Source organism: Dama dama, chromosome 4 (genome assembly GCF_033118175.1).
Source record: "Dama dama isolate Ldn47 chromosome 4, ASM3311817v1, whole genome shotgun sequence".
NCBI lineage: Eukaryota > Metazoa > Chordata > Mammalia > Artiodactyla > Cervidae > Dama > Dama dama.
The window spans coordinates 61,835,980-61,863,041 of record NC_083684.1 but is presented as its reverse complement, the minus strand read 5'-3'; the positions used below and the strand labels follow the sequence as shown (position 1 = coordinate 61,863,041).

Here is a 27,062-nt window from a genome sequence, read left to right as displayed (position 1 = left end):
TGACAAGGACCATGGGGAGCTGGCACCTTTGGCTATTCTTTCTTTCACTGTCTATGTACTAAATGGAAGTTAAAAACGGGTCTTGTATCTCTACCAGTTCAGTCTCGTCTTGGCTTTGACCTTGGGTAGAAAGTCTGTGCTTGACTGTAAGGATTATGTTCTTTCCATTATTATCATTATTGTCTTTGGTGTAAGACTGCCCTCCCCCCAGCTTCTCCTTTCAAAGACAAGACGCACATAATCAGAGGAAATTCTTCCTTTTATTTCCACTCACAAAGCCCCCTTCCAAAATGATCAATCAGTCCCTGCCCTCCGGCACCTCCCCCAACACCTTCACAAAACACTGATTTCCTCCCAGAGCTAAAATGTACACCCCGTCACCCATTACGGCCACTCCCCAGACCCCCAAAATATGCACCTGCTCTGCCAAGTCGGCTACCTCTTGGTTCCACCTCCAAATGTAGTTCCCAAGGTCACTTGGCTTGTTTTGCTCATTCCTTGGGCACCTTTCTTTGAGCCCTCCCTGACTTGGTCTCCAGATGGCTTCCCTGTTCTCCTTTGTACAGACGTTCTGCAGGGCTTCCTGGGCTCACTTCCCTGCTTGAGAGACCGGTTTTCCAAGCTCTCCCCTGCCTCCCAAATTCCCCATGGGCCTCTGTTCCTCAAAAGTTACTTGAAGGGTGTAAATGCTGACTCATGCCAAACGTCTCATGATTCGGGGGGGGGGGGGGGGGGAAGGGAAGGCAAGAATAAAAGGGGAGGGGGAGAGAGGGAGAGGAGGGGGAGGGTTTGGAAGGAAGCTGGAGGCAGGGGGATGACTGGGGACCCTCCCCGCTCCGCCCCGGTGCCGAAGACCAGCTCCCCCTACAGCCCGAAGCCCCCGCCCGGCTAGCTGTTCCTGGTCCTCTGGCTCCGAGCCTTGTACACTTCGATAAGCAGATCCTTGACATACTGGATCTCCCGCTCCACCGACTCCGCCCTCTCCCTCAGCTCCCGGTTCCGCGCCTCCAGCCCCTGGCATTCGCCCTCCAGGGCCTCGCCCTCTGCACGCTTCCTCTGGCGGTACCTCAGAGCCGCGGACTTGTTCTGGTCTCGCTTCTTTTGCTTGCGGTCTCCTCGGCTGGCCGCAGGACTGGGGTAGGGGGCGGGCCGGGGCGGGGGCGGGGGCGGGGCTTGCGGAGGTGGGGGCAGGGGCGCCAACCCCGAGTCCCCCTGCCCGGCCTCACCGCGGCAGTAGATGGCCAGCAAGTCGAGGGTGTCCAGGGCAGGGGGCTGGGGGAGGTCAAAGGTGGGCAGGGGGAGGGGGAGAGGGAGGGAAGGTGCCGGCGGGGGCGGGGGCGGCGGCGGAGGTGGGGAGGATGGTGGGAGCAGAGGGGCATCGAGGAAGTAGTCTTCCATCTGCTCCAGCTCCTTCTTGAGCAAGGAAGCCATAGCTTCCAGGTCAGGTGCGGGTGGGGAAGGTGGGGGGAGGGCACCTGAGGGCATGGGGGGCTCCAGAGGGAGCAGGGCTGTAAAGTCGACCCGTTCGGTCATCCAGTCAGAGAAGCCATCTCCTGGAGGATTGCAGAGGGACAGAAAACTCCTTGATTTCCTAATCCTCCACCCAACCAGATCTTAGTCATGCCCAACTCATTCATCCCATTCATTGAGTTAAACCCCCAGCCAGCCAGCCAGTCAACCAACCAATCAACAAATCATCAAACCAGTTAACAGATTAGCCAACCAACCAACCAATAAACCAAACATCTAACCAACCCGTTAACCAACCAACCATCAATGATCCAAATGACAAAACAGTCAACCAGCCATTTCTTCAACTGTTTCAACATCCTCCTTACTGATTACCCTGCATCTCTGGTTTCTTGATTTACTCTCTGGTTTATTCATAAATGGCAAATGAGATCACATGTAAACACACCCTGTTTCATCTTTAACTACTGCAATCCCACTATGCACCAAGCATTTGGGATACACTTCCCTCATAGCTCAGTTGGTGAAGAATCTGCCCGCAATGCAGGAGACCCAGGTTTGATTCCTGGGTCGGGAAGATCCCCTGGAGGAGGAAATGGCAACCTGCTCCAGTATTCTTGCCTGGGAAATCCCATGGACAGAGGAGCCTGGTGGGCTACAGTTCATGGGGTCGCAAGAGTCAGACACAACTTAGCGACTAAACCACCACCAATGAATAAAATGGGCTTCCCAGGTGGTGCTAGAAGTTAGGAACCCACCTGCCAACACGGGAAATGTAAGAGATGCAGGTTCAATCCCAGGGTCATGAATATCTCCTGGAGGAGGGCATGGCAACCCACTCCGGTATTCTCGCCTGGAGAATACCATGAACAGAGAGAGGAGCCCGGTGGGCTACAGTCCATAGGGCAATGAGTCAGACACGACTTGGTGACTTAGCACCGATATCCGCAATGAATGAAATAATTCCTGCTTCAGGGGCTCTGCTTGTGCTGTTTCCTGCACCTGAAAAGCTCTCCCCTTGGGTCTTTTTACAGGTCATTCCTTACCACTCCTTAGGTCCGAGCCAAAATGTTACTGACTGGGAGAGGGCTTCTTGGCTCCCCCCACCAAACTTGTCCTCGTTGTCATTTTTATTTTTTTTTTCTCATTGCCATTTTTAAACTCAGCTAAGTGTTTCCCACTTATTCCCATGCATATTTTAATTTGTCTCTTGCGTATCTCCCCAGTAGAGTGTGCGCTCCAAGAAGGCAGGGATCATGTCAGTCTTGTTCCCAGCTGTATCCCCTAAAACAGTGCCTGACATATTATGCTGTTGTTGTTGCTTAGTTGTTCAGCCATGTCCAACTTTTTGTGACCCCATATACTGTAGCCCACCAGGCTCCTCTATCTATGGGATTTTCCAGGCAAGAATACTGGAGTGGATTGCCACTTCCTTCTTCAGAGTTTCTTCCCAACCCAGGGATTGAACCTATGTCTCCTGTGTCTCCTGACTTGCAAGCAGATTCTTGACCTGCTGAGCCAGGTCAAGTCAGGTCATTGGGGAAGCCCTATTATAGGTACTCATTAAATATTTATCAAATGAATGAATTCTTTCTTCTCCCCTCTCCCGCCAGCTCACCCCAGCTCCATTCTTCACCTGCTCTTACCTGCCAGGGGCTCTCCCCCCCCTGGAAGCCCGCCCTCCAGGGCTCCCCCAAGGACCTCATAGGGGCCCAGGGGGGCAGGGGCCAGGGGGAGTTTCCCATAGTCTACGAGCCAGCCCAGCCCGCTAGCTGGGAGCAGGGTCCTGTCCAGCTCCAGCCCCAGGGTCGCCAGGAGTGACATGGCTGCAGCACGGGCGCGGGGCACCGATGGCAATGGAAGAGGCTGCACCAACAGCTGGGAGGAGGCTCTGGAGGTTGCTCAGCTGGGCGAAGACAGGCACCAAGGCAAAAGTGGAGGACCTACAAGTGTGACACCGAAAGTGAGTGGGTCAGGATCAGCCTCACCTACTGTTGCCAAAGGCACAGGGAAACCAAGCCACCCCCACCCCCAGACCCTTTCAGAATTCTAAACCTGTCCTTTCCCCGTATCTGAGCCCCACCCACTCCCAAGGGAATTCTCTTTACGCTTGGCTTATTTCTCAGAATTCCCAAGACCCAGTCCTTCCAATACAGAAACCTAATGGTCTCCCAAGGGAATTTCCTTAAAGTCCTTCCCACTTCCCTTTCATTAAAAAAAAAAAAAAAAAAAACACCACGCTCAATCCCAGGGGAATTTTCTTCCAGTCACACCTCTTCCTCTAAAATATAACTGTTAGGCCCCACACCCTCCCTAGAGTCCAGCTCAAATCTGTTCCCATGGCAATTCCCCCTTGTCCCGCCCGGTCGTCAAAGTTATCCGTTCAAATCGCCGTCCTCCCTTTGAATTTTGGGGCTGCTTGCCACTGTCTCTCGAAGTCCCGCCCCCACGGTTTACTTTAGCTCCACCTCTCCCTGAAGATTCCCCAGAGGCCCCGCCTCTTTCTCAAGCAGAAACCCCACCCCCCCTCAGCAAAAGGTTTTGTTAGCCCCGCCCCTTCCACAATGGGTAACCCCGCCCCAACCCCGTCCTCGGCGACGCCTCTTACCCTAGCTCCGCCCCCTAAACCAGTCGTTTTTAATCCCCGCCTTCTCCCCTGTCAATCTAAACCAGTCCCCGCCCCAGCACGTGCCTAAATGAAAGGGAGAGAAGATGAGCTCTGCGCCTGAGCAAAGTGGGAGGCGGCTCTCTCGCTGAAGGCTACAGCGCATGCGCCATCTCCGGAGCCGCGCCATAGCTCCCTCAGGCCACCGCCCTCATGGGGACCAGTGTGCCTGTGCAGCTGCTTAATGCCCGCCCTTTGCGCAAAAATACAGCCTCAGGTGGGCAAGCTGCGCATGAGCAATCAATCGCAGACGGTCGGGGCGGGGGGGAGGCCACCGTGTCTGGGAACTAGTGCGCAGGCGCACACGCACGTGGGCTATCTTCTTTTAAACACCAATTGTCTGGAAGAACGCACCCGCCCGAGTGCGCATGCTCCGTCGCGCGAGAACGCGCGTCTTCCCTCTTCTGCGCCTGCGCGACCGTGATTCCTCAGTCTCCCCACCCCTCCCCCAGACTCAGTCGCGAGAGCCGCGAGCTTCGAAAGGGCGGGAAAGGCGGTTGGAGAGGGAGGGGCGAGCGGTTACTCACTCCATGGCTCCGCAAAGAAGAGGCGGCGGCGGCCTCGGTTGAAGAGAGCAGGCAGGAGCGGAGAGCGCAGGCGCGGTGAGCGCGGAGACTGGCCGGGGGCACAGAGGGGTCGCGGCTACAGAGCCATGGCCGGGGATACGCGGGCGGAGGCGGCGTGGCGGTAGCGTGAGGAAAGACCGTGATCTGAGGATGGGGAATGAGGCGGCCCCCGGGACTGGGCCCAGATATACGGCGGACGGCGCAGCACTGCCTGCGCGGATCCTTCCGCGCCCCGCCCCGCGTGGCCCCAACCCGGAGGCGGGCCTGCACCCCTACCCTCGGGAATCGGATCCCGGTTTTCGATCCCGGGGGTTCAGGCCTCTCCTTCCCCTGACCCGTAGATCTAGCCCCGCTTTTCTCCCTAATCCGGGGGTTCTGACCCACCCTTCTCTCTGACTCTGGGATCCGGTCCTCTGCTCCCTCTGATTCTGGTGACCCGGTAACCCCTCTTCCCCGACACTCGCGCCAGTTCATTTCTCCTTTGCTTTCCCCTGCTTCGCGAATTTCCGGCCAGCCACATGCTACTCTCTTCATTCTTCAACTGCCGTACCACTCTGAGAACCTTTCCTGTGGCTTAGAACCTGGCGTGAGTCACAGAGCGCGCTCCATTCAAATCACAGGCCGGCGAAGGTGGCCTTGGGCAAATGACCTGAATTCTCTAGCAGCCTAGATAGGGGACTATCTGTAAAACGCGGAGAATAATCAACTCTACCTGGTGGGGTCATTAGTGAGAATCAAGTAAGTCGACGCCTGTGAAACTGAGATCCCACTTAATACATGCTCGCTCAACCTCTTATTGTGAGCAGGAAGGAACCCTGGGGCCCGGTGTCACCCCTTCCAACCCCCCTGCCAGGAACCCCAGACGCTAGACCATCCAACACTTGCTAAAAGGCGATCCTTGTGTCTCCTTTACCTCCTCCAAGGAAATTCCCAGCCATCCCCGCCCTTTCCCATTCACAACATGGACGCTCAGCCCCATCTTGTTGCAGGGAGTCAGTTATCGCCCTCAGGCTTATTATCTTTTCTCTGTCTCCTGCCCACCTACCCTCAACACTTATCCTCAGCATTCCTTTCAGGCCAGTTGGTTCCTTCTTTTGTTCATGCCCCCCACCTAGACTCCCTTTCAGATTGTCCTCTACCTCAGCTCCTCCCCCCCCACTATCAGTCATGCAGGTCTGCCAGAAATAGGAAGGTCTGTAATCCATTGCTCAAAGAGATGGGACTTCCTGGTCATCCCCTCCTGGTGCGCTGGACACTCCCAGCCCAAGTGGTTGTGCGTCTTTCCTGTGCTGTAGAAACCCGTCCTTTATCCACCTCCGTTCATCCACAGCAGGATGTTACACCGGGACTTGAGCTTTTCCGAGTGCTTATGAGACTGAATCAGGATCCAGAGAAGGCAGGGGACCTTGATCTTGAGAGTTATCTGAGAATGAAGACATGCAGGCTTTTTTTTCTTTTTTTCTTCCTTCAAGTTCAGGTGCTCTTTTTTTTTTCTTCCAGATTTATTCGGATATGATTGACTTGTAGCACTGTGTAAGCTTAAGGCGTACAGCATAGTGATTTGATTGAACATACCTCATAAATTGATTAGTAAGTGTAGTGAACATCTATTATCTCCTACACATACAAAACTGAAGAAATAGAAAAAAATACATCCTGTTTTCCTTGTGATGAGAACTCCTGGGATTTACTCATGTAACAGCTTTCATACACAACATGTGGTGGTATTAATTAGGTTTATTGTATACTGCATCCCTAGTACAGGCTGCTCTTGCATACAGGAAGTCTTTCTTGGGATCTGACCACATTCTCTTAGATTACTTTATCCACTCTGCTTGTATTTCAGCTCTTGCCCTATAGGGGCTATGTTTTTACCAAGGAAACAGTAATAGTTTAGAGCACGGACTCTGGAGCCAAGTTGTTGGATTCAACCCTTGACTACACCTGGCTTACTAGCTTACTGGCAATTTCCCTCCATGTGTCTTGCTTTCCATTAATAGTTCCAGAATCAAATATGGAGTTAATAGAAATGTGCTAATGGCCAACGTGTGTGGCCATCAACAGTACTTATTTCTTAGTATTGTTTTGAGGATTAAATGAATTAATCCAGGTCAGGTGCCCTTGGACTAGTGCCTGGCAGAGTGAGGTGTTACATAAGGGATTCATTGTTGTTATTAAGGTGGATATGTTTTATCTCCAGTGCCCAGCAGTAGTGCTTCTAAAGGTCTTTTAAGTAAGAAGTAAGGACTGACTCCTCCGTGTTGAGTACTAGGAGGTGGGATTGGGGGAGACCATTGGACAGGCCACTGGCTGCAAGGGGGCACAGTCATCCCCCAGTCTTCTCTTTATCAGAAGACCTTCTAGATTATACCTGGTAGACTAGGTAATTTTTCTTTAAATAAACTTTTTATTTTGGAATAATTGTAGATTGACCACAAAGCAGCAAAGACAATATAGAGAGTTCCCGAGGAACCCCTCACACAGTCTCCCCACCGTGGGCATCTTGTGTTATACTGGTGTGTTTGTCACAACTCAGGAGGCAATGCTAGTCTTTCTGTGACCTACCCCCTCGCCCACCCTATCTTCTGATTTCACCTGTTGTTCCCTAACCCCTTCCTTTGTTTCAGGATCCCCCCAGGATGCTGAATTACACTTAGTTTTCACGTCTCCTCAGCAACGTCTGGTCTGTCGAGGCTTTTCAGACTTTTCTTGTCTCCTGTGACCTTGATGTTTTTGAAGAGTGCAGGTTGGATATTCTGTGGACTGTTCCTCTATTTGGTTTTGTCTCATAGACTGGGACTTGGAGAAGGAAATGGCCACCCACTCCAGTGTTCTTGCCTGGAGGACCTCGAGGACAGGGGAGCCTGGTGGGCTGCTGTCCCTGGGGTCGTACAGAGTTGGACACAACTGAAGTGACTTAGCAGCAGCAGCAGCATAGACTGGGACTCTGGGGTTTTGAGAGGGTGGTCAGGTCAGATAGTTTGTTAATAGACCAGTTGCTTGCAGTTTGCTGACTGAGAAGACCCTGGCCGGGCGGTCCCTGCCCCATGTGCCTCTTTCTCTCTCCAGCTGGGTCCCACAGAATTGAGTCCTGGTGCCAGTCACCCCGCCCACGCGGCCTGACTCAGCCCTGCAGAGCGGGTGCCAGCAAGCACTCTGAGCTCCTAGCCCTTCCCAGCCTATTAAGCTTCTGGGCAGTGGGTCATCAGTGGTGCCTGTGAGCCCAGGTCTTGGCACCCTGCGCCATCTCCCCACACCCACCCCTCATCTGGATCCATGGTCCCCCCGGGGACTCATATGACTCCGCTTCCCCCAGCTTGGCCAAGTACTCGGGGTCCAGCTGCCCCCCGGCCCTTCAGCTCCTGAGCTGAGGCTGGGAGCCTGGGTGGGGCTGCTGGGGACTCTTTTTCATTGCGGAGGAGCCAGGCTCGGGGAGTGAGGTGGCAGTTGCAGGGAGGTTGCGTCACCCCGGCTCTTTGATGGGGAGGGGGAGTGGGGGGGTTCTCTGGGGGCCGGCTGCACACCTGGCAACGGTTAGCGAAGCCCTGGATTGGGGAGACGCCCCAGTCCAGTAAGGGAGGGGATTAGGGAGGAGGAAGGAGAGCCTGTGCAGAAGCCTGGGAATCAGGCTTGATGCCAGGACGGGGCTCAGATCACAGAGGCTGACCCGCGGGGCTCGCAGGGGGCAAGGGGGAGGCCCGGAGGGGTGAGAGGAATTGTGCAGGGCCACACTGCTGGTTAGAGCCCAGCCCCTGCCGCACACCTTCCAAAGGCCTGCAGGCCCCAGGGAGAGCCTGTCTCCTCTCAGACGTGTGGGGTCAGGACATAGCCTGCTGGGAGGCAGCTGGACCTGGACCTTCACCTCAAGTCTGCTGCTCCTTACTACTGACAAATTCTGGTGGTTGCCACCTGCCCTTCTCCAAGCCCCATGCCCCATAGGAGGCCCTCCTTGCCTGTTCTATGGCAGAACCCGCTGCTTTCCCAATCAAGATGACAGCCTGGTGTGATGGGTTCAGAAGCACTGGGTCCCCATCAGATGGACCCAGGTTTCAGTCCCGCACCCATGTCACCTGATCCTGGCCAAGGGTGCCGTCGTGGCCCTGACTGCTGGGCTTCTGCTTCGTTCTTAGAAGTGGCTCTGGTGGCTCCTTGGCCTTTTGATCAGGGGAAAGGTGGCTCAGAGCATTGTTTCTGGAGCCAGCCTGCTAGATTCACATCCCAAGTCCGCTTCTTCTTTGACCCTCAGCAGGTGGCATCTTCTCTCTGTGTGACTCAGTTTCTTCATCCATAAAATGGGGATAAGATCACCCACCTCATAGGCTTATTGTGAGGATTAAATATGTAAATGTATGTAAAATTCCTAGAAAGGGGTCTGCCTGCCTAAGTATGAGCGTTATTTCTCTCCAGGGCTTGGGTGCTGAGGGGATTATGTGAAATGCTGTAGGTAAAGCCTAGCACTTACTCACGGCCAGCCTGTGGTCGTTTCTCTTCCTATTTCTACCACACTTCGTTCTGCTTTCAGAGCCCCTCGAAGGCAGACGTCTGTGTACCTGTTTCCCTGAGCACTTAGAGGGTGAGTCAGGACCCTCCTCATTCCCAGGAGTTGTTCCTCACAGCCCCCAGCCCTCTGCTGTGGCCTCACGAGGCATCAAAACTTTTTTTCTCCTGGCTGCGCCACGAAACATGCAGCCTGTTAGTTCCCCAACCGAGGATTGAACCCACGCCCCACCCCCTGCGGCGGGAGCAGAGTCCCAACCCCGGACCACCAGGGAAGTCCCACATCAGTTCCTTTTCTGGCTTTGCTGGGCCTTTGTTGCAGGGCGTGGGTTTCTCGTTGCAGTGGCTTCTCTTGTTGAGGAGCATGGGCTCTGGGGCGTGTGGGCTCAGTAATTGGGGTGAGTGGGCCTAGTTGCTTCAGGGCATGTGGGATCTTCCTGGACCAGGGATTGAACCTGTGTCTCCTACATCGGCAGGCGGATTCTTTACCGCTGAGCCACCAGGGAAGCCCTCAAATCAGTTCCTTTTAGAATGAGTTGCTGAGGGGCAGAAACTGGGGAATTCAATTCTGTGTTCCCTGAAGAGGACCTTGGGCAGCTGTCTAGATCATGCAGGCCAGGAGCAAGGGTTGGGAGTGGGCGTCCGGGCAAACAAGGACAGGAAGGCCAAGGCCAGTTCAGCTGGGGAAAGGGCAGTGCAGGGGCCAGGCATGCAGCACAGGTCTGCCACGTGGCCTGGCGGCTCAGAGTCCTCCAAAGCCCCTTCTCTTGGTGGCTTCAGACAACACACATCGATTCCCTTTCCCTTCTGGAGACTGGAAGTCTAAAAAGGGTTTTTCTGGAACAGTGATCCCCAGTCTTTTTGGCACCAGGGACGGGTTTCGTGGAGAGCAACCCCTCATCTCCCGCTCTGCAGCCTGGTTCCTAACAGGCCACAGCCTGGTACAAGTCCACGGCGCGGGGGTTGGGGACTCCTGTTCTCAAGGCTCTAGGGGAGAATCCATTTTCTTGCCTTTGGGCCCTTGTGAGCACTCTGGGGCACACCCCAATAATCCAGAATAGTGTCTTCATCTCAAGGTCCTGAATATGACGTCTGTGAAGTCCCTTTGGCCATATAGGGTAACATACAGATGCTAAGGATTAGGATGGGGACGTAGCCATCCCACCACACCTCCCTGTCAGAGCCTCAGTTTCCTCTATCTGAGAGCTACAGGCTGCCAGCCCTGGGATGCCCCTCCATCACGTGTGTGCAGAGACTGGTCAGGGCAAACTGAAGGTAATTGGCAACACAGTACCCTGGCCCTTAGGACACTCGCTTCTCCCTGTGTGCCGCATCAGTGGAACAGGGACGGGAGCAGAGCGGAGGACCCAAGAGAGTACAGGAAGGCCTCGGATGACGCCATCCCCGTGGGCACACGTGCCAGCCTGGTGGTGCGGAGCTTCAGGCTTTACAGAAATGAGAAACCTAGACCTTTCCACAAGGTCCAAGTTTTAAAAGGTTCGTGAATCACTCACAGAAACCCCAGTGAACTGCGAGTGTGGAGAAGTGGGGGCCAAGGGCCCTCCCTGGCCTTTGCGTGCAGAGTCGCCCCGTCACACACCCCAAAAATATGTCCTCCTCTGCCAGGGCAGAGAACAAAAGACACTGAAAATTCCTCAGGGCAGGGTCACCACCACCGGCCGGCCTGACCCAGATTGAAAGGGTGCCAGCCTCATTCAGACGCTGCCGGGTCCTGTGTAAAGTCGTGGGGGGCAGTGTTTGTGGGGAGCAGGGAAAGGGGTCTCTGGAGTCATCTAGGAGGCTTGGAGGCCTGTCAGCCGTCCGTACCCCCAACCAGCTGCCACCACGGACACGTGTAGTTAAACTTTGGGTTTCCTGCTTGTTGCAGTTGGGGGTGCCCACCTTGGGGGCCCATGGGGCATCTCAAGAAGGGGCTGTGGTCAAGGGGACTTCTAGGGGCTGGGCTGGGCTGAGTGACTGGGGAGGGTTCAGGGAGGTGGGTTTCATTCTGGATCAGAGGCCAGCAGGGAGCAGGGTCACATCTGTGACCAGCGTTGGTTATCCGTGGAGCCAGTGCCATGCTGAATGAAGAAGCGGCTGTCAGCTCTGAGTCAGGAGTATGGTATTGGGTCATTTTTGTGCTTTGGACAGCGTTTGTGCTCTGGTCTGTGTTGAGCTGCGCTGTGATCCAGTGGCCCGCGTGGCCTTGCCCCGTGTATCCGTGGAGTTGTTGGTGCCCAGCAGGAGAGCGCCCGGCGGCTGTCAGGGCTGCTCATCCCTCTCTCAGCAGACAGCCTCGTCCTGCCAAATGGGGGTGGGCGTGGGGGCCACCTGTACCCCTGCCCTGGGGTCTTCGAGCTCAGAGGAAAGGAGTGAGGCCGAGATGAAGGCAGCCGGCACTGCTGGATGGCCAGTCACGGGGGGAGCCAGGGTGGAGGCCGGGGCAGGGGAGCTCAGCGGGGAAACGTCACAGGCCCCCTCCACAGACCCGTGAGGACGGCCCCGTGGGGGTATCTGCGGGCCAGCAGGGCCCTGGACCTCAGACCTGTTAGATTTGCTGAAGAGTCTTTTGTCCCCCACCCAGAGCAGGAGTAGGCTCCCCTTCCCTCAAGGTCTCTAGGTGTCCAGCCTGCAGTGGGGAAACGGACAGCACTGAACTGGATTTGAGAGTGAAACCCGAACCACTGAACTAGTCTGGAAGGTGACGAGATGGCCTGGAATGTCGTCAGGGAGCAGGAAGGGGTACTGGATGTAGCAATAGAGGGAGCATTGCGTGGTGGTGGAAAAGGTCCTTCTGGAGAGGCTCCTGAGGCCCCAGTTCAGCTCTGGGCGGCCTCATTCAGTGCTACCACCTGGGCGACTCTGGGCGAGTTACTGAAGTTCTCTTGCCTTCAGCTTGCCTATCTGTAAGATGGAAACGCTGGTGGTTCTGCTCTTTGGGTTGTAGTCGGTACAGGTCAGGGTTTCCCAGGTGACTGAATGGTAAAGAATCTACCTGCCAATGCAGGAAATGTGGGTTCGGTCCCTAAGTCAGGAAGATCCCCTGGAGGAGGAAATGGCAACCCACTCCAGTATTCCAATCTGGGAAATCCCATGGACAAAGGAGCCTGGCGGGCTACAGTCCATAGGGTTGCCAGAGAATGGGACACGACTTAGCAGGGACACACAACAGTACAGGTGAAGCACTGCGGACAAGGCCCAAGATAAGTGTCCGGAAATGGTAGCGCGGCGATTGCTAGCCAGGGACGGGGAGGGGCTGTGGTTGGTTCTAATCGCAGAGTCACAGCCACCCCGCCTCCCACCTCTGGTGGTGGTTACCTGGTTCCCAGAGACACCATCTCCATGCCAACTGCCTCTGCCACAACCTCCCTTTCCCTCCCTCCCCCAGTGACATCACTGCCTCTCCCCTGGGACGCGGGTGTTGGTTGCAGGAGGGAGGCTGGCAGGGGGAGCACAGGGCCGTGGATTTCTGTTGACCTGCAAGCACACACGTGTCATAAAGCCCCCAGCCCTGGCAAGTCTCCCTCTCCTAGTCTTGTCTGGGTGGTCTCTCTGCTCCAGGCTGTGTTTCCACTGGAGCCCCCTGCTGGCCTCAGCTAACTGGAGCTTTCTCCAGTCTCCTCCCCAGCCTGTTCTCAACCAGCTTCACTCATCCCCAGAAGAAAACACAGTCCCGCCTTTAGAAGCATCTCTTCCCAGCCCCTCCTTCTCAGCCCCTCCCTGGCATCCCATGCTTGGTTGGTTTGTTTAATGGCTTTATTGAAATAGTGAATAATTCACATCCATTTATTAAACTATACAAATTCAGTGGTTTTTAGTACATTCAGAGTTGTGAACCTATTACCACAATGTAATTTTAGAACATTTTTATCACTCCAGAAAGAAACCTCATACCTCTTAGCAGGCACTCCCCATGCCCCCATCTGTAGGCAGCCTCTCATCTGTTTTCTGTCTCTGTAGATATGCCTGTAATGGACATTTCATGTGAATGGGATCATACAGTAGGTGTCTAGTGCTCTAGGTTCATCCATTTTGTAGCATATATCAATAGGGTTTTTGTAAGGTTGTATAATATTCCATTTTATCCACTCATCAATTGATGGTCATTTGGGTTGTTTTTACTTTTCAGCTGTTAAAGAATACTTGTGTACTAGTTTTGTATGGACATATGTTTTCATTTCTCTTGGGAGAGGTCCAGGAGTGTAATTGCTGGATCATAGGATAACTGTATGTTTAAGGAACTGCCAGACTGTTCGAAAGTGGCTGCACCATCTTACACCCCCACTAGTGATGAATGAGGGTTCAGATTACTCCAAGGCTTGCTGTTATCGACCTTTTTTATTATTGTCATCCTAGTGGCATCAGTGAGCTGGTATCTCATTATGGTTTTGATTTGCATTTCCCAGTGGCTGAGGATGCTTTTCCAGTGCTTATCAGCCATTTATTTGTATACCTTCTTTGGCATCCTGTGGTTTTGACACAGGGCATTTTCCACTGTTCCTCAAGGCAGCAGACCCTTGCCCATCTGAGCTTTGGCCTGGAATGAGCTACTGATCTAACCTCTTCTCACGCTAACTCCTCCACATCCTTCAAAACAGATTTAAACATCCTTTTCTTCCCTAGGACAGTGTTTGCCCCTCCCCTGAGCTTCTAGTAGGTTCTCACCAAAGCCCTTGCACAGTGTCTACCATGCCATCCAAAAATCTGTCTCTCTGTTACCCTCAGTAAGCTCTGAATTATTTGAGCACAGGGACCTTTTTTTTGACCCTGACTTTGACATTTATGTTGACACTGAGCAGATTTCTTAACTCTGGAAAGAAGATGCTAATGGTACCTACCCCATGGTAGGAACATCGTAGAACTACACCAATTAGTACGTGAAGAGCACTTGGAATAGTACCTGGCGCAAAGCAACCTGGCCCTGTTTACTCGATGAACAAGCGTTTGCTGAGTGCCTGCAGGGGCCCGCAGCTGTCCCAAACATTGGGGTGCAGCAGTGGAGACACAGGCCCAAATCCTGCCCTTCGTGGAGCCCACTTCTAACGGGGAGAAACACCAAATGAGATCTGTAATGGAATGTATCGTATTTCAGGTGGTGCTGGGTTCCTAAGGACAGCCAAGGGAGCCATCACTGAGGAGGTGACAGTTCACATTTTAGCAAAGACCTGAAGGAGGTAAGGGAGTAAGCCACGGGGCGAGAACAGCGGGTGCAAAGGCCCTAAGGAAGGAGTGCTCTAGGCATGTGCGAAGGGCGGCAGGAAGGCTTGTGGGACCGGAGCGGCATGATGGAGGCACGGGGCGCTTAGAGGTTGGCGCATGGGCACCTCTTGGTCATTTGGGAGTGATGCTGCTGAGAACATCTGCGCACAAGTTTTTGTTTGAGTAGCTGTTTTCAATTCTGGTAGCTTTTCCTTCATCACGTTTATAACACTCTCAGGTTTTGAGGACAGGTGGCCGTGCCATATTGTCTTTTGTTTGCCCAGTTCAAGGCCTTTCTTGTCCCAAGTCTGAGTGGATGTTTCTTGACTGAATGAATGAGGTATGTTTGTGGATTATCCACACACGCGGCACATAACAGCACTTAATGGCTGGTGCGTTTATCATTATTTTTTAATAAATGCGGTTGGTACACCAGATTGGCAGAACTTTCCTAACTTCGGGTGCTGACAGGTTGTAGGGAAATGGTTGTCTCAGGCACTGCCAGTTAGAATAAAGCAGATATAGGCAAGCTGGGGAGTAGTTTGGTTGTCCCTAGTAAAACCAAGATGCAAATATGTGGCCAGTAGTTCTTCTGGGATCTGCCCTGGAAGAGTGTCTGCTCCTGTGCCTGAGAAAGCATGAGTGAGTGTGCTTGTTGGAGTATTGTTTATAGTAAAGAAAAACCAGAAGCGTCCTAAATGCCCATCAGTAGTTCGGTTCAGTCGCTCAGTTGTACCCGACTCTTTGTGACCCCATGGACTGCAGCACACTAGGCCTCCCTGTCCATCACCAACTCCCGTTGCTTACTCAAACTCATGTCCATTGAGTCGGTGATGCCATCCAACCATCTCATCCTCTGTCATCCCCTTCTGCCTTCAATCTTTCCCAGCATCAGGGTCTTTTCCAAGGAGTCAGTTCTTCGCATCAGGTGGCCAAAGGATTGGCGTTTCAGCTTCAGCATCAGTCCTTCCAATGAATATTCAGGACTGATGTCCTGTAGGATTGACTGGTTGGATCTCCTTGCAGTCCAAGGGACTCTCAAGAGTCTTCTCCAACACCACAGTTCAAAAGCATCAATTCTTCGGCACTCGGCTTTCACATCCAACTCTCATATCCACACGTGACTACTGAAAAAACCATAGCTTTGACTAGATGGGCCTTTGTCAACAAAGTAATGTCTTTGCATTTTAATATGCTATCTAGGTTAGTCATGGCTTTTCTTCCAAGGAGCAAGCGTCTTTTAAGTTCATGGCTGCAGTCACCATCTGCAGTGATTTTGGAGCCCAAGAAAATAAAGTCTGTCACTGTTTTCCTTGTTTCCCCATCAATTTGCCATTAAGTGATGGAACCGAATGCCATGATATTAGTTTTCTGAATGTTGAGCTTTAAGCCAACTTTTTCACTGTCCTCTTTGACTGTCATCAAGAGACTCTTTAGTTCTTCTCCGCTTTCTGCCATAAGGGTGGTGTCATCTGCATATCTGAGGTTAATGATATTTCTCCTGGCAATATTGATTCCAGCTTGTGCTTCATCCAGCCCAGCATTTCTCATGATGTACTCTGCATAGAAGTTAAATAAGCAGGGTGACAATATACAGCCTTGATGTGCTGCTTTCCCAATTTGAAACCAGTCTCTTGTTCCATGTCCAGTTCTAACTGTTGCTTCTTGACCTGCATACAGATTTCTCAAGAGGCAGGTCAGGTGGTCTGGTATTCCCATCTCTTGAAGAATTTTCCACAGTTTGTTGTGATCCACAGAGACAAAGGTTTTGGCGTAGTCAATAAAGCAGAAGTAGATGTTTTTCTGGAACTTGCTTGCCCATCGTTAGAGGCATGGGTAAATGTGGTCTAGTCACACCACATTTTATTTATCATTCCTTCTAGCTTACTGGTTTATAGCAGCTGTAAGGAATGAAAAACCTGTTGAAAACTACAAATTGTGGAGTGACACATGCAGTATGATCCCTTGGGAGTAGAGAAAACATGTGAGTAAAATGATTTCCTCTGGCTGTGAACACGTGTGCAAGCGTATGTAGATGAAATATACGACTGCTTTTCACCAGAGTACCTCACAGGTGTGGGGACCAGGGGTGACAGATAGTGATCAGGGGACTCTTGGGTGATGGCCAACACAAGATTTTAAAGAAAGGACTGGTGTATTGATTGTTCCATTAAAATTTAAATGTTGAATGCAGTTAGGTGGAGGGAGAAAAATCTTTCAGTACAAGAACAAGATCTTGTCTAGTCCTATTTTTTTTTTTTCCCTAGTCCTGTAAGAGTGTTTCTAGAATCTTCCTTAAAATCTACCCTTCTGGCTGTTTGCTGACTTTTCCACACGTCTAACCTGATTTGTTTTCCCCGTGGGGATTGCCATTTCCCACCACCTGAGCTCCTTCGGGTGCAAGTTTGGGCCTCAGAAGTGAGAAGTGAGAAGGAGAGTGTACTTGCTCATTAGTGGTGAGGTGATTGCTTGTGGTAGAGAGGCTGTTTTCCAGGGAAGAAAGGGAGAAGCCAGATAGCTGAGAACCTCTGGGTCCAAGAAGCAGTTTTTGTACTAGCTGGAGGTAGTTCAAGGGGCAGGAAGCTGAGGGGTTTCTGAGAGCGCTTCCTCCTCTGTCTAGTGAGGATGATACGTGCACGTGATCAGTCGTGTATGACTGTTTGTGACCCCACGGACTGCTGCCCACCAGGCCCCTCTGTCCGTGGAGTTCTCCAAGGATACTGGAGTGAATAGCCATTCCCTTCTCCGGGGTATCTTCCTGACCCAGGGATTGAAGCTGTGTCTCCTGCTATGGCAGGTGGATTCTTTACCACTGTGCCAGCTTCAAGCACCAGTGAGGATGATAAGCCTGCTTAAAATGACCTCTAAAATATTGTCAGTACGAAAAAGAGTGCCGAAGAGTGCTCCTGGCTCATGCAGCCTTGTGTGCACAGCGGGAGAGAGTGCAAACTGCATTTGCTTAAATGTGTCGAAAATCTCTGGAAAGAGGCCCAAGAAACCCGAAAGCTTGTCTCTAGGGAAGAGAGGTAGCTGTGGGGGTGAGGGGGGACCACAGAGACCCCTCTTGTACCTTTTGAACATAGAACCATGTGAGCAAACTATTCACAAAAAGTATGTAATTTTTGTTTTTAAAAACACCCCCCAGCAGAACACGTGTGAGCAGGCCTCCTGGGGGGTTGGTGTGCGGGGCCATTTGGGGATCTGTTCATGTGAGCAGGGCATGGCGGCAGGACAGGGGCCAGGCTTCCCACAGACCCTCCTCCCCACCCCCGGCAGGCAGGCAGGCAGGCGCGCCTCCTGGGAGGCGTCAGAGGCCTCCAGGGTGCCGTCCACACGGAGGAGCAGACCCGCGGAAGTCAGGACCAGAGCCCCGGCCGCCTGAGGAGGTGAGAGGGCAGCTGGTCTCTGTCCTGACTCCCTGTGGGGACGCCTCATGCCGTGGAGGAGGAAGGGCCTCTAGCTAGCCGGGAGCGCCGAGGCGTCTGTGCCGCAGCCTGCCCGAGAGCGGGGCTCTGGTTCCTGCCTCTGGGATTGGCTGGTCCTTGCGGGCAGGGCGGTTGGGTAAGAGCCAGGCGGATTGGCCCAGGTCCCCAGCAGCTCCTGCCCGGCCCCTGGTGCTGTCTACCCCCCGCTCCCCCCCACAGCCTGGATGAGTCTTCTGTCCCTTCAGGGTCTCTCCCGTGATTTCACCCTGCACTCTGGTCGGGCCCCACGTGCCGCCTCGCTGCTCTGGAACCTGGAACAGCTGAGACTCTGCCCCGGCTGAGGTCTGGGTAGCAGGCAGCTCGCCCCTGATCGGCTGATGTCCATTCTTGCAAGGCAGGCTCTCTGGGCTCATCTATCCCCGGAGGTTTAGAGGGGTTTTTTTTGACTCAAGGGAGAGAGGAGATCCGATTCAAGAGAGATTTAAGAAGCAGGAGTTCGTGGGCTTGGGCCTGGCCTGTGGTGAGACAGCCCAGGGGAGGTGTGGTGGGGGCAGGCAGGGGATCCCTGCACTCACACCGCAGAGGTACCGGCCCAGCTGATGACCACTGATGTCTGATCTCCTCTCTTTTCTCTCCCCTCTCTCCTCCCCTCCTCTGGTCTCTCCGAGCCCATGGCTGCACTTTCTCCAAGTCTTAAATGAAGAGCCAATTCCACAGGGAAAGTGTAGTTGGCACAGAAGTTGCCTGTCCTGCCTGGGCCTGGCTGGGCTCGGCATTGTGGGCAGTGCCACCAAGTGGCTGTGGTCGGGATGCCAGGAGCGGTTGCTGGGTCTCTTCCCACAACTGCAATATTATTAACTGCAATAGTAGGTTGTTTTCTGGGCTCCAAGAATGCACCAGACACAGTGCTAAGTGCTTGACACAAATCGCCGACTGTTTCATCTTCCCAGAGACCATATGATTCTGGAGCCGCCATCCTGTTTTTTTCAGATGAGGAAACTGAGGCCCCAGGAGATGAGCTTACAACTAAGACCCTGGGGCTGGGAGTGGAGGAGCATGCGCTCGAGCCGGCAGGCTGCAGCGCCTGCCTCTCGGTGCTGGGCTGTGTCCTGCCAGGCGCTGACAGAGAGTGCGGGCTGGACGTGTCACGACCGCTGTGGACCTACTGCCCTCCTCCCGGCCCATCGGTAACTAGACGGCCCTGGGAATGGAGCCCATTGGCCGGACTCATTGCTGCCCCGAGTGAAGAAGAGTTTGTCATGAAGGAAGGAGGCGGGCTGGGGGGCGGCAGCTGCCCCGGCCTGGTGGAAAAGCCTTGTTCTGGGAGGGTCGCTCGAGCTTCTGAGGTGACAGGTGAAGGGCTGCGGGGTGTCGGCAGGAAGCAGGGTCCTCTGGCTTTGCTGCCAGTTCTCCTCCGTGACCGGCCCTTGACCCCGGCCGGCATCCTGTGGAGGTGTGTCACTCCTTCGGCCACGCGTCTGCCCGAGCACCCCACTGCCCCTCTCATACTGATTTCTGACACCTGCTCACCTCCTGCCCCAGAAGGAGCTCAGTTCCCTTCCAGGAACTCGGGTTTGCTGCTGTGTGGCCTTGGAGAAGTCACGGCTCCTCTCTGAGCCTGTCCCCCACCCAGAAAGGCTCGCTGTGCTGCTCCCTACTGCTCCTGGCCGGTCCTGCTCACATCGGTGGCCCGCAGTGAGCGGCCGTCAGTGTTAGTTCCCCAGCACTGTCCTTGGTGCTGCAGATGAAGCCGTGAGCAGAACAGGGACATCCTGCCCTGTGGAGCTGACCCTGCCACTCCACGAGCCCCCTTCAGTGCTCCAGGCCACCCTGCCCCTCCCTCTCTCACACGCGGCCCATCGCTGCGAGGTGTCTGACACGTCCACGGCCCAGGAGGTCGCCCCGCGGCAGAGGATGTCCAGGTTTCCAGAACCACAGCTATTCTTACCCCCTCGCCTGCAGCTGCCAGGCCCAGCACCCTCACCCCGCCCCTTCCTCAGCCCCACGCCAGGACGGGTTTCCCATTCACTTACCTTCACCAAGCTCCGTCCTTTTCCTTCTTTGTCCCCCACTCTTGTGTTAAGTTCCTGTTGCACTTGTTACACGTTGCCACAAACTTGGCAGTTTAAGATAACACAAATATTTCCGCTTGCAGTTCCCGAGATCAGAAGCCTGAGTCGGGTGCACAGGGCTGTGTTCCTTGTGTGAACCCAGGGGAGAGTCTGGGTTGTGCCTTTTCCAGCTCCCGGAGGCCATCTGCTCTCCTTGGCTCGTGGCCCCGTCCTCCAGCTCCAGAGCAGCAGTGTAGCGGCTCTCAGGACATCCTTCCGGGGTCACAGTCCCTCTGGCTCACCTCTTCTGCCTCCCGATTCCATTCAGAGCCCTCGTGATCACATCGAAAGCCAGGGCCGTCTGCCCACTTGGGATCCTTAATCACATCCGTGACGTCCCTTGTTGCCACACGAGGTCTCAGGTTCTGAGATTAGGGTTAATCTTCCCTTTTGGTCCAAGGCTGAGGTCCTCCCTTCCCTTGTATTCATTCCCAGACAGACACCCCTGTTCCGAGTATCTAAGGAAAGGGGAGCCCAGGACTGAGAACTGTGCCACCTGCCCCGGCCACCCTGGTCCCACGCTGGGACTTGTTCTGGCTGCTCTGGCCACCCCGGTTCACCCCCTCGCCCCTGCGCTGGCACCCTGCTGCCCCGCCCCACTTGGTCTTTCCTCCAGGACACTGAGCCGCATCTGACACACCGAGGGCTTCCTCCGTGGTGTCTGTTTTTCTCCTGTCTTCCCAGACGCTCCTCTGTCTTGTCCGCAGCCGTGTTTCCAGGGCCTTGAATGTTGTCTGTGCAGAGCAGGTGCTCACATCTCCCTGTAGCGTGCTCTCGGTGCCCCCCGGCCTCCGGGGATGGACCGTTTCTTGCTGTGCTGTCACTGAACATAGGGTAGGGCCGAGTACGTACTGGAGTGAATAAAGCAGGTGCAGCTCGGGTTTGGAGAGGCAGAAGAACTGACGACAGGGAAGGTTGGTGGATCTGAGCGAAGGCGGCAGTGACGGACGACACAGAACCCCGCGTCCTTGAAGCTGGGGATGGGCTGGGCCTGTGCGTGGGAATCCCAGACTCTCGGGACTGTGCAGGCACCTGGATGTGGTTTGGAAAACAAGGGCAGGTGTGCGGCTAGACGCTCTGCCGGTAACGCCCTCAGTGACCTCGAGGCAGCCCCATGGACTAGAGAACCCGCTGCGCTGAGCACCCACCCCCAGGCCCACCTGCCCCTCTTCCCAAGAACAGCATCACTTCCCCTCAACAGCATCCGCTTCTCTTTTAGGAAAGCTGACCCCTTTGGTAACAGTGGAAAAGCCCTCATAAAGGGCAGAGGGGGTTTTTGTGTGTTTTTGACCACATCTGTGAGAAACTCGAAACGTTATGGGGGTCAGTGGTAAGTGAGCAGTAACACCCAGGACGAACTGCATCAGGATGTGTTCACCACTCTTCCTGGGTCCTTGGCATCCGAGGTGTTGGAAGGAGATGAGGCATTTAATAAACAGTGAACCGTTAAACCAGACAAGACACCGGGGCGGGGGCGGGTGGGGGAGATCTTCTTTGTGGTTTCTTAATCATATAAAAAGTGAAAACTTTCTATAAATGCTTTTTGGAAAAATTTTAGCTGCAGCTTATTAATAGCAAAAGCTCTCCTGAGCGCACTCTTGCGAACTGAGCTGTGTGGGTGTCCGGGCACGTCTGTCCACTCGCTGGTAACAGACTCAGCTCGAGACGGCTCTGCAGTGAACTGGGCCGGGGTCTCTTCATACCCAAACAAGGAGCCCAGCCTCATGCCTGAAAACAAGGAAGCCGTCTTGCAGCTGCTTTTAGATGAGAAGAAAATAAACATGTGAGGGAGTAGAGTGGAAGCTGGGTACGGAATGGTGGCAGTGCCCCCTGAGCAGGGCTGCCGGCCCTGTGACCGGGGGGCCCACTTGATGAAGTAGAAATGAAGAGAGCTTTGCAGTGTGGGGTGTGGGGAGCTGGTCAGTCACCACCTAGCGGTGGGATTGCAGGTTACCTCCGTCTGAGCCTGCCTTCCCTGGTCTGGGCCATCATCCGACCTCCTCGTAGGATGGGTGTGAAACTGGCTGGGGGTGGCGTGCGGGGGTGACACTGCTGGGCACATCGCGCTGTCAGTGCCCGAGCCAGCCGCCCACAGACCACGCTCATCTCAACCGGGGGATGGGCCACGCAGCCCGAGGCCCCGCTGCGCAGTGGTAGCCGACCGTGCGTTCGTGTTAGACTTGCGGCCAGCTACCACCACAGTCTTTTCCTGAGGACATCGCAGCTGGGTTGGATTCACGGCCCCTCGGGGCTCCCTCCCTCCCTCCCCGACTTCCAAAGGTGACAGGGCGGCCTGTGTCTGCGCGGGGACCGTGGTCGTGAGCACCGCACCCTCCCGACTCGGCCACACTCCAGGTCCGCAGTGGCCACTCCACTTTCCTAAGGAGGGCGCTGGGTCTCGGGGTCCTCAGGAGTTACAGGGTCCCCCTCATGCCCGTCAGGCACTTTGTGCTCCCCAGCTGTGTTCATTTCCTGTGCTGCTCTCACAAATACACAAACTTAGCAGCTTGAAACGATGCACCTTTATTCTCTTGAAGTTGAGATCAGGGTCCAGAATCGGTCTCACTGGGCTGAAATCAAGGAAGGCTGGTTCCTTTTGGAGACTGCAGGGGAGATCCGTTTCCTTGCCTTTTCCAGCTTGTAAAAGCCACCCACATTGCTTGGCCTGTGGCACCGTCCTCTGTCTCCAAGTTCAAGGCACGTTCCTCCAGCCTCTGCTTCCACCTTCGGGTGGTCTCTTCTGTAGTCCCATCGCTGCCTCCGCATTTCAAGATCCTTAGTCACATCTGAAAATTCCTCCTGCCACTTAGAGTCATTCATCCCCAGGTTCCGGGGAGTGGGGCCTGCATGTCTCTGGAGGGCCACGTCTTTGGTTGTGGCCGAGCATGGTGTTGGTGTTATGTCCACGTGCTGGCCCCCCTGCTGCCTTCAGCACAACCTCTGAGATCCAACGCTGCCCCACAACCGAGACAAGGTGTGACCGAGTGCCAGCCTGGGGGAGGTTGTTTAATTCAGTCACCCCGTCTGTCCTGCTCAAATTGTGATTCTAGAACCCAGCTGCACAGGTTAGCTGGTTCTTCAGAGTGTATTTACACTATAATTCGAGGATCTTTTTCAAAAACCTAGCTTATCAATTATGTTTATTGTACAGGCAGGAATGAGCACTTGAAAACTACTGCAAATTAGCAGGGAGAGACCATCCATGTGTAGTCCCACCAGCCAAAGACAGATCCCAGACACATCTCTGTGTATTTCTTTCCAGCCCTCCTTATTCAGGGTTTTTCCATAGCTGAGATCACACTGCAGTAGTAAATTTGTGTTCTGCTTCTCTTTGTTGTCATTCCCAGTGTTTCTTGAGTATAGTTAAGAGGCTGTATCAGTAGATAGGATGCAGGGCTTCCCTTATATCTGATGCCCAGTCGACCCCCTAATTGGTGCCCGTGCTGGATGAGGAGCTTGGTGGATTGGACCTGGGGTCAGCTCCTAGTAGATCACCGCAGCCCCCTGAGCCCCAGTTTCCTCATCTCGGATGTGGGGACACCCATCTCTGCCTCCAGACAGCAGGAGATGTCACTTACGTGAGCAGCCCGCCAGCCGTCAGTGCTTAGCCTGTGATCACTCTCCTGAAAATGCCTCTACCCAGGATGCCCTCCAACGCTTTCTTCTCCAAGTCACCTTTGACTTTCCAGCTACCAGATGGCTTTGCTCAGGGCTTTTTCCAATAGAAAGCAGTCACCTTTGACTGAACAGGGACGTGCTGGCTCCCGGAGCTTCTAATGAAGACCAGGCGGGGTTGGTGAGCAGGACTGGGGTTTCTGGCAGCTCTCATACTCTGCCCTCTCGCTCTTTCCTCTCTGCTCTCTCTGGCGACGCTCACTGTCCCCCGATGCTCATCCTCCGTGCCCCGCACCTGCAGGTGGGGGCGGTCTCTTGGCCGGCTCAAATCTCCACGTCCCCTTGAAACCAGCCCCTGCGGCCAGGGGCTCCAGGTGCTCTGAGCACTCGGGTCTCCTGCCCACCCCAAGTTAGGAGGGCAGGGGACTGCGCCCGCATGCCCTCTGTCCTCCTAAACGGCGCGGGGTGTGCCCAGACAGAGCCTTTGGCACCCAAGGCCCTGTCGTAAGCTCAGCTTCCGGGGGCTGGTCTCTGAGGTTCAGAGGGGCACTGCTCAGCCAAATCAGCCTACCCTCCACCCACCTGCAGTCAGCAGGGAGACCTGGGGGGCAGGTCCCGAAGGCTCTTGTGTGGTTCTAATCCCGCTCACCAGAGGCGCCTGCTCTTCAGCCTCCCCTGCCCTGAGCAGTGGGCCTCCTGCTGGTGCTGACCCTGCTAGACCCCCAGGGGCGGGGCTGTACTCCCTGTCCCTCTTTCCTAGTTCAGCAGGGCCTGGTTAGGTTACACAGCAGGAAGAGGAGCGCCGCTTATCAGAATTGAGTCCCGTCCCCCTTCAGACCAAGCTCCATCGTGCCACTGAGGTGGTTTTTTCCAGATCTGCCATCTGATCATGTCACTTCCCCTGCTTTGCAAATCTTCCCAAGGTTGCAGACACCGGTGGATTTGCTTTGGAGCCGGAGTAGCTGCTGTCCCCAGAGTCTGGAGCCATGAGCGGTTTTAATTTTGGAGGCACTGGGGCCCCCACAGGCGGGTTCACCTTTGGCACCGCGAAGACCGCAACGACCACGGCCACTACGGGCTTTTTTTCCTCCACGTCCGGCACTGGCAGGTTCAGCTTTGGGATTCCCTCCCAGTCAGCCGCCAGCACCCCTTCCACCAGCCTGTTCTCACTCAGCACCCAGACTCCTGCGACACAGACCCCGGCCTTCAACTTTGGGACCACGACGCCTGCAGCAGGAGCCACCGGATTTTCCTTAGGGAGCAACACCCCAAAGCTGAGCCTGGGCAGCGCGGCCGCAGCCCCGGCCCCGACGCAGCCCAGCGGCTTCGGGCTCGGGGGCAGCACACTCAGTGGTGCGGTCTCCAGCGCCAGCACGTCCGCCCAGGGCGCGGCGCCCGGCGGCTTTGTGTTTGGCTCCACCACTGCATCTGCCGCCCCGCCCACCACGTCCACGTCCGGGGGCTTCTCGTTCACGAGTGGGAGCGCATCCCAGACGGGGACCTCTGGCTTCAACGTAGGCTCCCTTGGGGGCCCGGCCCAGCCTCCAGCCCTCAGCGGGCTGCCCTTCACCGCTGCCACTCCGGCAGCTACCGGAGCGGGAGCCACCCAGCCGGCTGCGCCCACCCCCGCCGCCACCACCAGCGCCGGGCCCTCGCTCTTCACCTCGCTGGCAGCCGCTCCCACCTCGTCCACCGCCACCGGGCTCTCCCTTGGCACCCCAGCGACCACTGCGGGGACAGCGGGAGCGGGGACGCTGGGCTTCAACCTGAAGCCCCCTGGAGCAGCTTCCACCACCTCCACGGCGACAACCACCACGACCACGACTGCCGCCACTACCAGCACCACCGGCTTCTCCCTGAACATAAAGCCGCTGACTCCAGCCGGGATCCCCAGCAACACGGCGGTCTCTGGGAGCGCGCCCTCTGGCCCCAGCACGGCTGCTGGGGGGTCGGCCAGTGCTGCGCTGACCTACGCCCAGCTGGAGAGTCTCATCAACAAGTGGAGCCTGGAGCTGGAAGACCAGGAGCGGCACTTCCTGCAGCAGGCCACGCAAGTCAACGCCTGGGACCGCACGCTGATCGAGAATGGCGAGAGGATCACCAGCCTCCACCGCGAGGTGGAGAAGGTGAAGCTGGACCAGAAGCGGCTGGACCAGGAGCTCGACTTCATCCTGTCGCAGCAGAAGGAGCTGGAGGACCTGCTGAGCCCACTGGAGGAGTCGGTCAAGGAGCAGAGCGGCACGGTGCACCTGCAGCACGCCGATGAGGAGCGCGAGAAGACCTACAAGCTGGCGGAGAACATCGACGCGCAGCTCAAGCGCATGGCCCAGGACCTCAAGGACATCATCGAGCACTTGAACACGGCGGGGGGCCCGGCCGACACCAGCGACCCGCTGCAGCAGATCTGCAAGATCCTCAACGCGCACATGGACTCGCTGCAGTGGATCGACCAGAACTCGGCGCTGCTGCAGAGGAAGGTGGAGGAGGTGACCAAGGTGTGCGAGGGCCGGCGCAAGGAGCAGGAGCGCAGCTTCCGCATCACCTTCGACTGAGCCCGCTGCCCAGGGCGGGGGTGGGGTTACTGTCGCGTTGTTGGGGTGCAGGGAAATACATATTTGTGTGTTTCTGTCTTTCAAACAGTTGCGCTGTTGATAGAACTGTTCTGTGGCTTGACTTTTCTTAGTGAGTAGAAAGTATTCTCAGTGCTCTGGTCCAGGCAGCAGCCTCCTTGCAGGTGTGGTTTCTCCATGTCGTAGACCTTCTCCACCTGCGACAACTACCCTCCTCCAGTTGTGCTGGAGGAGGGCTGAGCCACCAGAGAGCCGCCTGTCTCCCAGCCAGAGCGCCAGGCCTCCACTCTGCCAGACCCAGACTCAGAGATAAGGGAAGGAGAGCTCCATCCTCACGGAGCCAGCTGCCTGGAGTGAGTGTGAGCAGTTCAAAGAAGTGGCTTGTGGATGGAGTGGACAGTGGGACGTAGGATTTCAAAGGAGAGACAGGTCAGAAGAGAAAAGAGGTCTCCCCTTGCCTGGCTGACACACCGCATCGGCCACCCTGAAGCCGGGTCGGGTGCCGTCCCGCGGGCCCCCCCCCACGCTGAGCTTGTGACCGCACACCGTTGGTAACACTGGCCACACTAGACTCTGCAGACTACTCACTTCTCCCCTCGCCACCAGGTTGTGTGCCCTGTGGGCCTGTTTCCTGTCCCCCCTGTGTGCTCAGCACAGTCCCTGTCACTGTCACACAGATGAACAGTAGAGATGAGACAGCATAAAACACTTGCCCACCGAATGAATGCCTGTGGAAGTGGCCAGGGTGCCAGGGGCAGCCACAGACTTGATTCTGAGCCTCCCAGAGTCAGGGCAAACCTGGTCGGTTCCAGTGAGATCCAGTGGCCAGAAGCCAGCTGTGTCCCAGGTGTCTTTTGTGTTTGTCTTTACATTCTGCTGTACTCTCTGAAATACCTATGGCTGTATGTTGCTTTTCTAAATAAAATGTATTGTGGAATTTAAAA

At 55.2% G+C, this 27,062-nt stretch overlaps 2 protein-coding genes across 3 annotated transcripts; one reads left to right on the top strand and one right to left on the bottom strand.

Moving 5' to 3' along the window:
- Positions 1–241: 241 nt before the first annotated feature.
- Positions 242–4,800, bottom strand: ATF5 (activating transcription factor 5). The gene is made up of 3 exons (XM_061139954.1): positions 4,663–4,800; positions 3,117–3,413; positions 242–1,553 (listed from the first exon to the last, which is right to left on the bottom strand). Exons 2-3 carry the CDS (start codon positions 3,292–3,294, stop codon positions 889–891), a joined length of 843 nt encoding a protein of 280 aa, XP_060995937.1. The 5' UTR covers positions 3,295–3,413; positions 4,663–4,800; the 3' UTR covers positions 242–888.
- Positions 4,600–27,062, top strand: NUP62 (nucleoporin 62). 2 transcript variants are annotated; one of them, XM_061139914.1, is made up of 3 exons: positions 4,625–4,737; positions 14,291–14,372; positions 24,472–27,062. In XM_061139914.1, exon 3 carries the CDS (start codon positions 24,535–24,537, stop codon positions 26,098–26,100), a length of 1,566 nt encoding a protein of 521 aa, XP_060995897.1. In that variant the 5' UTR covers positions 4,625–4,737; positions 14,291–14,372; positions 24,472–24,534; the 3' UTR covers positions 26,101–27,062. The 2 variants fall into 2 exon arrangements, with proteins under 2 accessions (XP_060995896.1, XP_060995897.1); XM_061139913.1 differs by lacking the exon at positions 14,291–14,372 and having other exon boundaries at positions 4,600–4,737.

What these genes read in the sequence shown, in the direction of transcription:
- NUP62 (XM_061139913.1), top strand. Translation starts at nt 24,535, where the DNA reads ATGAGCGGTTTTAATTTTGGAGGCACTGGGGCCCCCACAGGCGGGTTC.
- ATF5 (XM_061139954.1), bottom strand. Translation starts at nt 3,294, where the DNA reads ATGTCACTCCTGGCGACCCTGGGGCTGGAGCTGGACAGGACCCTGCTC. An exon ending in GGGGGGAGAGCCCCTGGCAG is followed by an intron (nt 1,554 to 3,116) that starts GTAAGAGCAGGT and finishes GCAATCCTCCAG; the next exon opens with GAGATGGCTTCTCTGACTGG.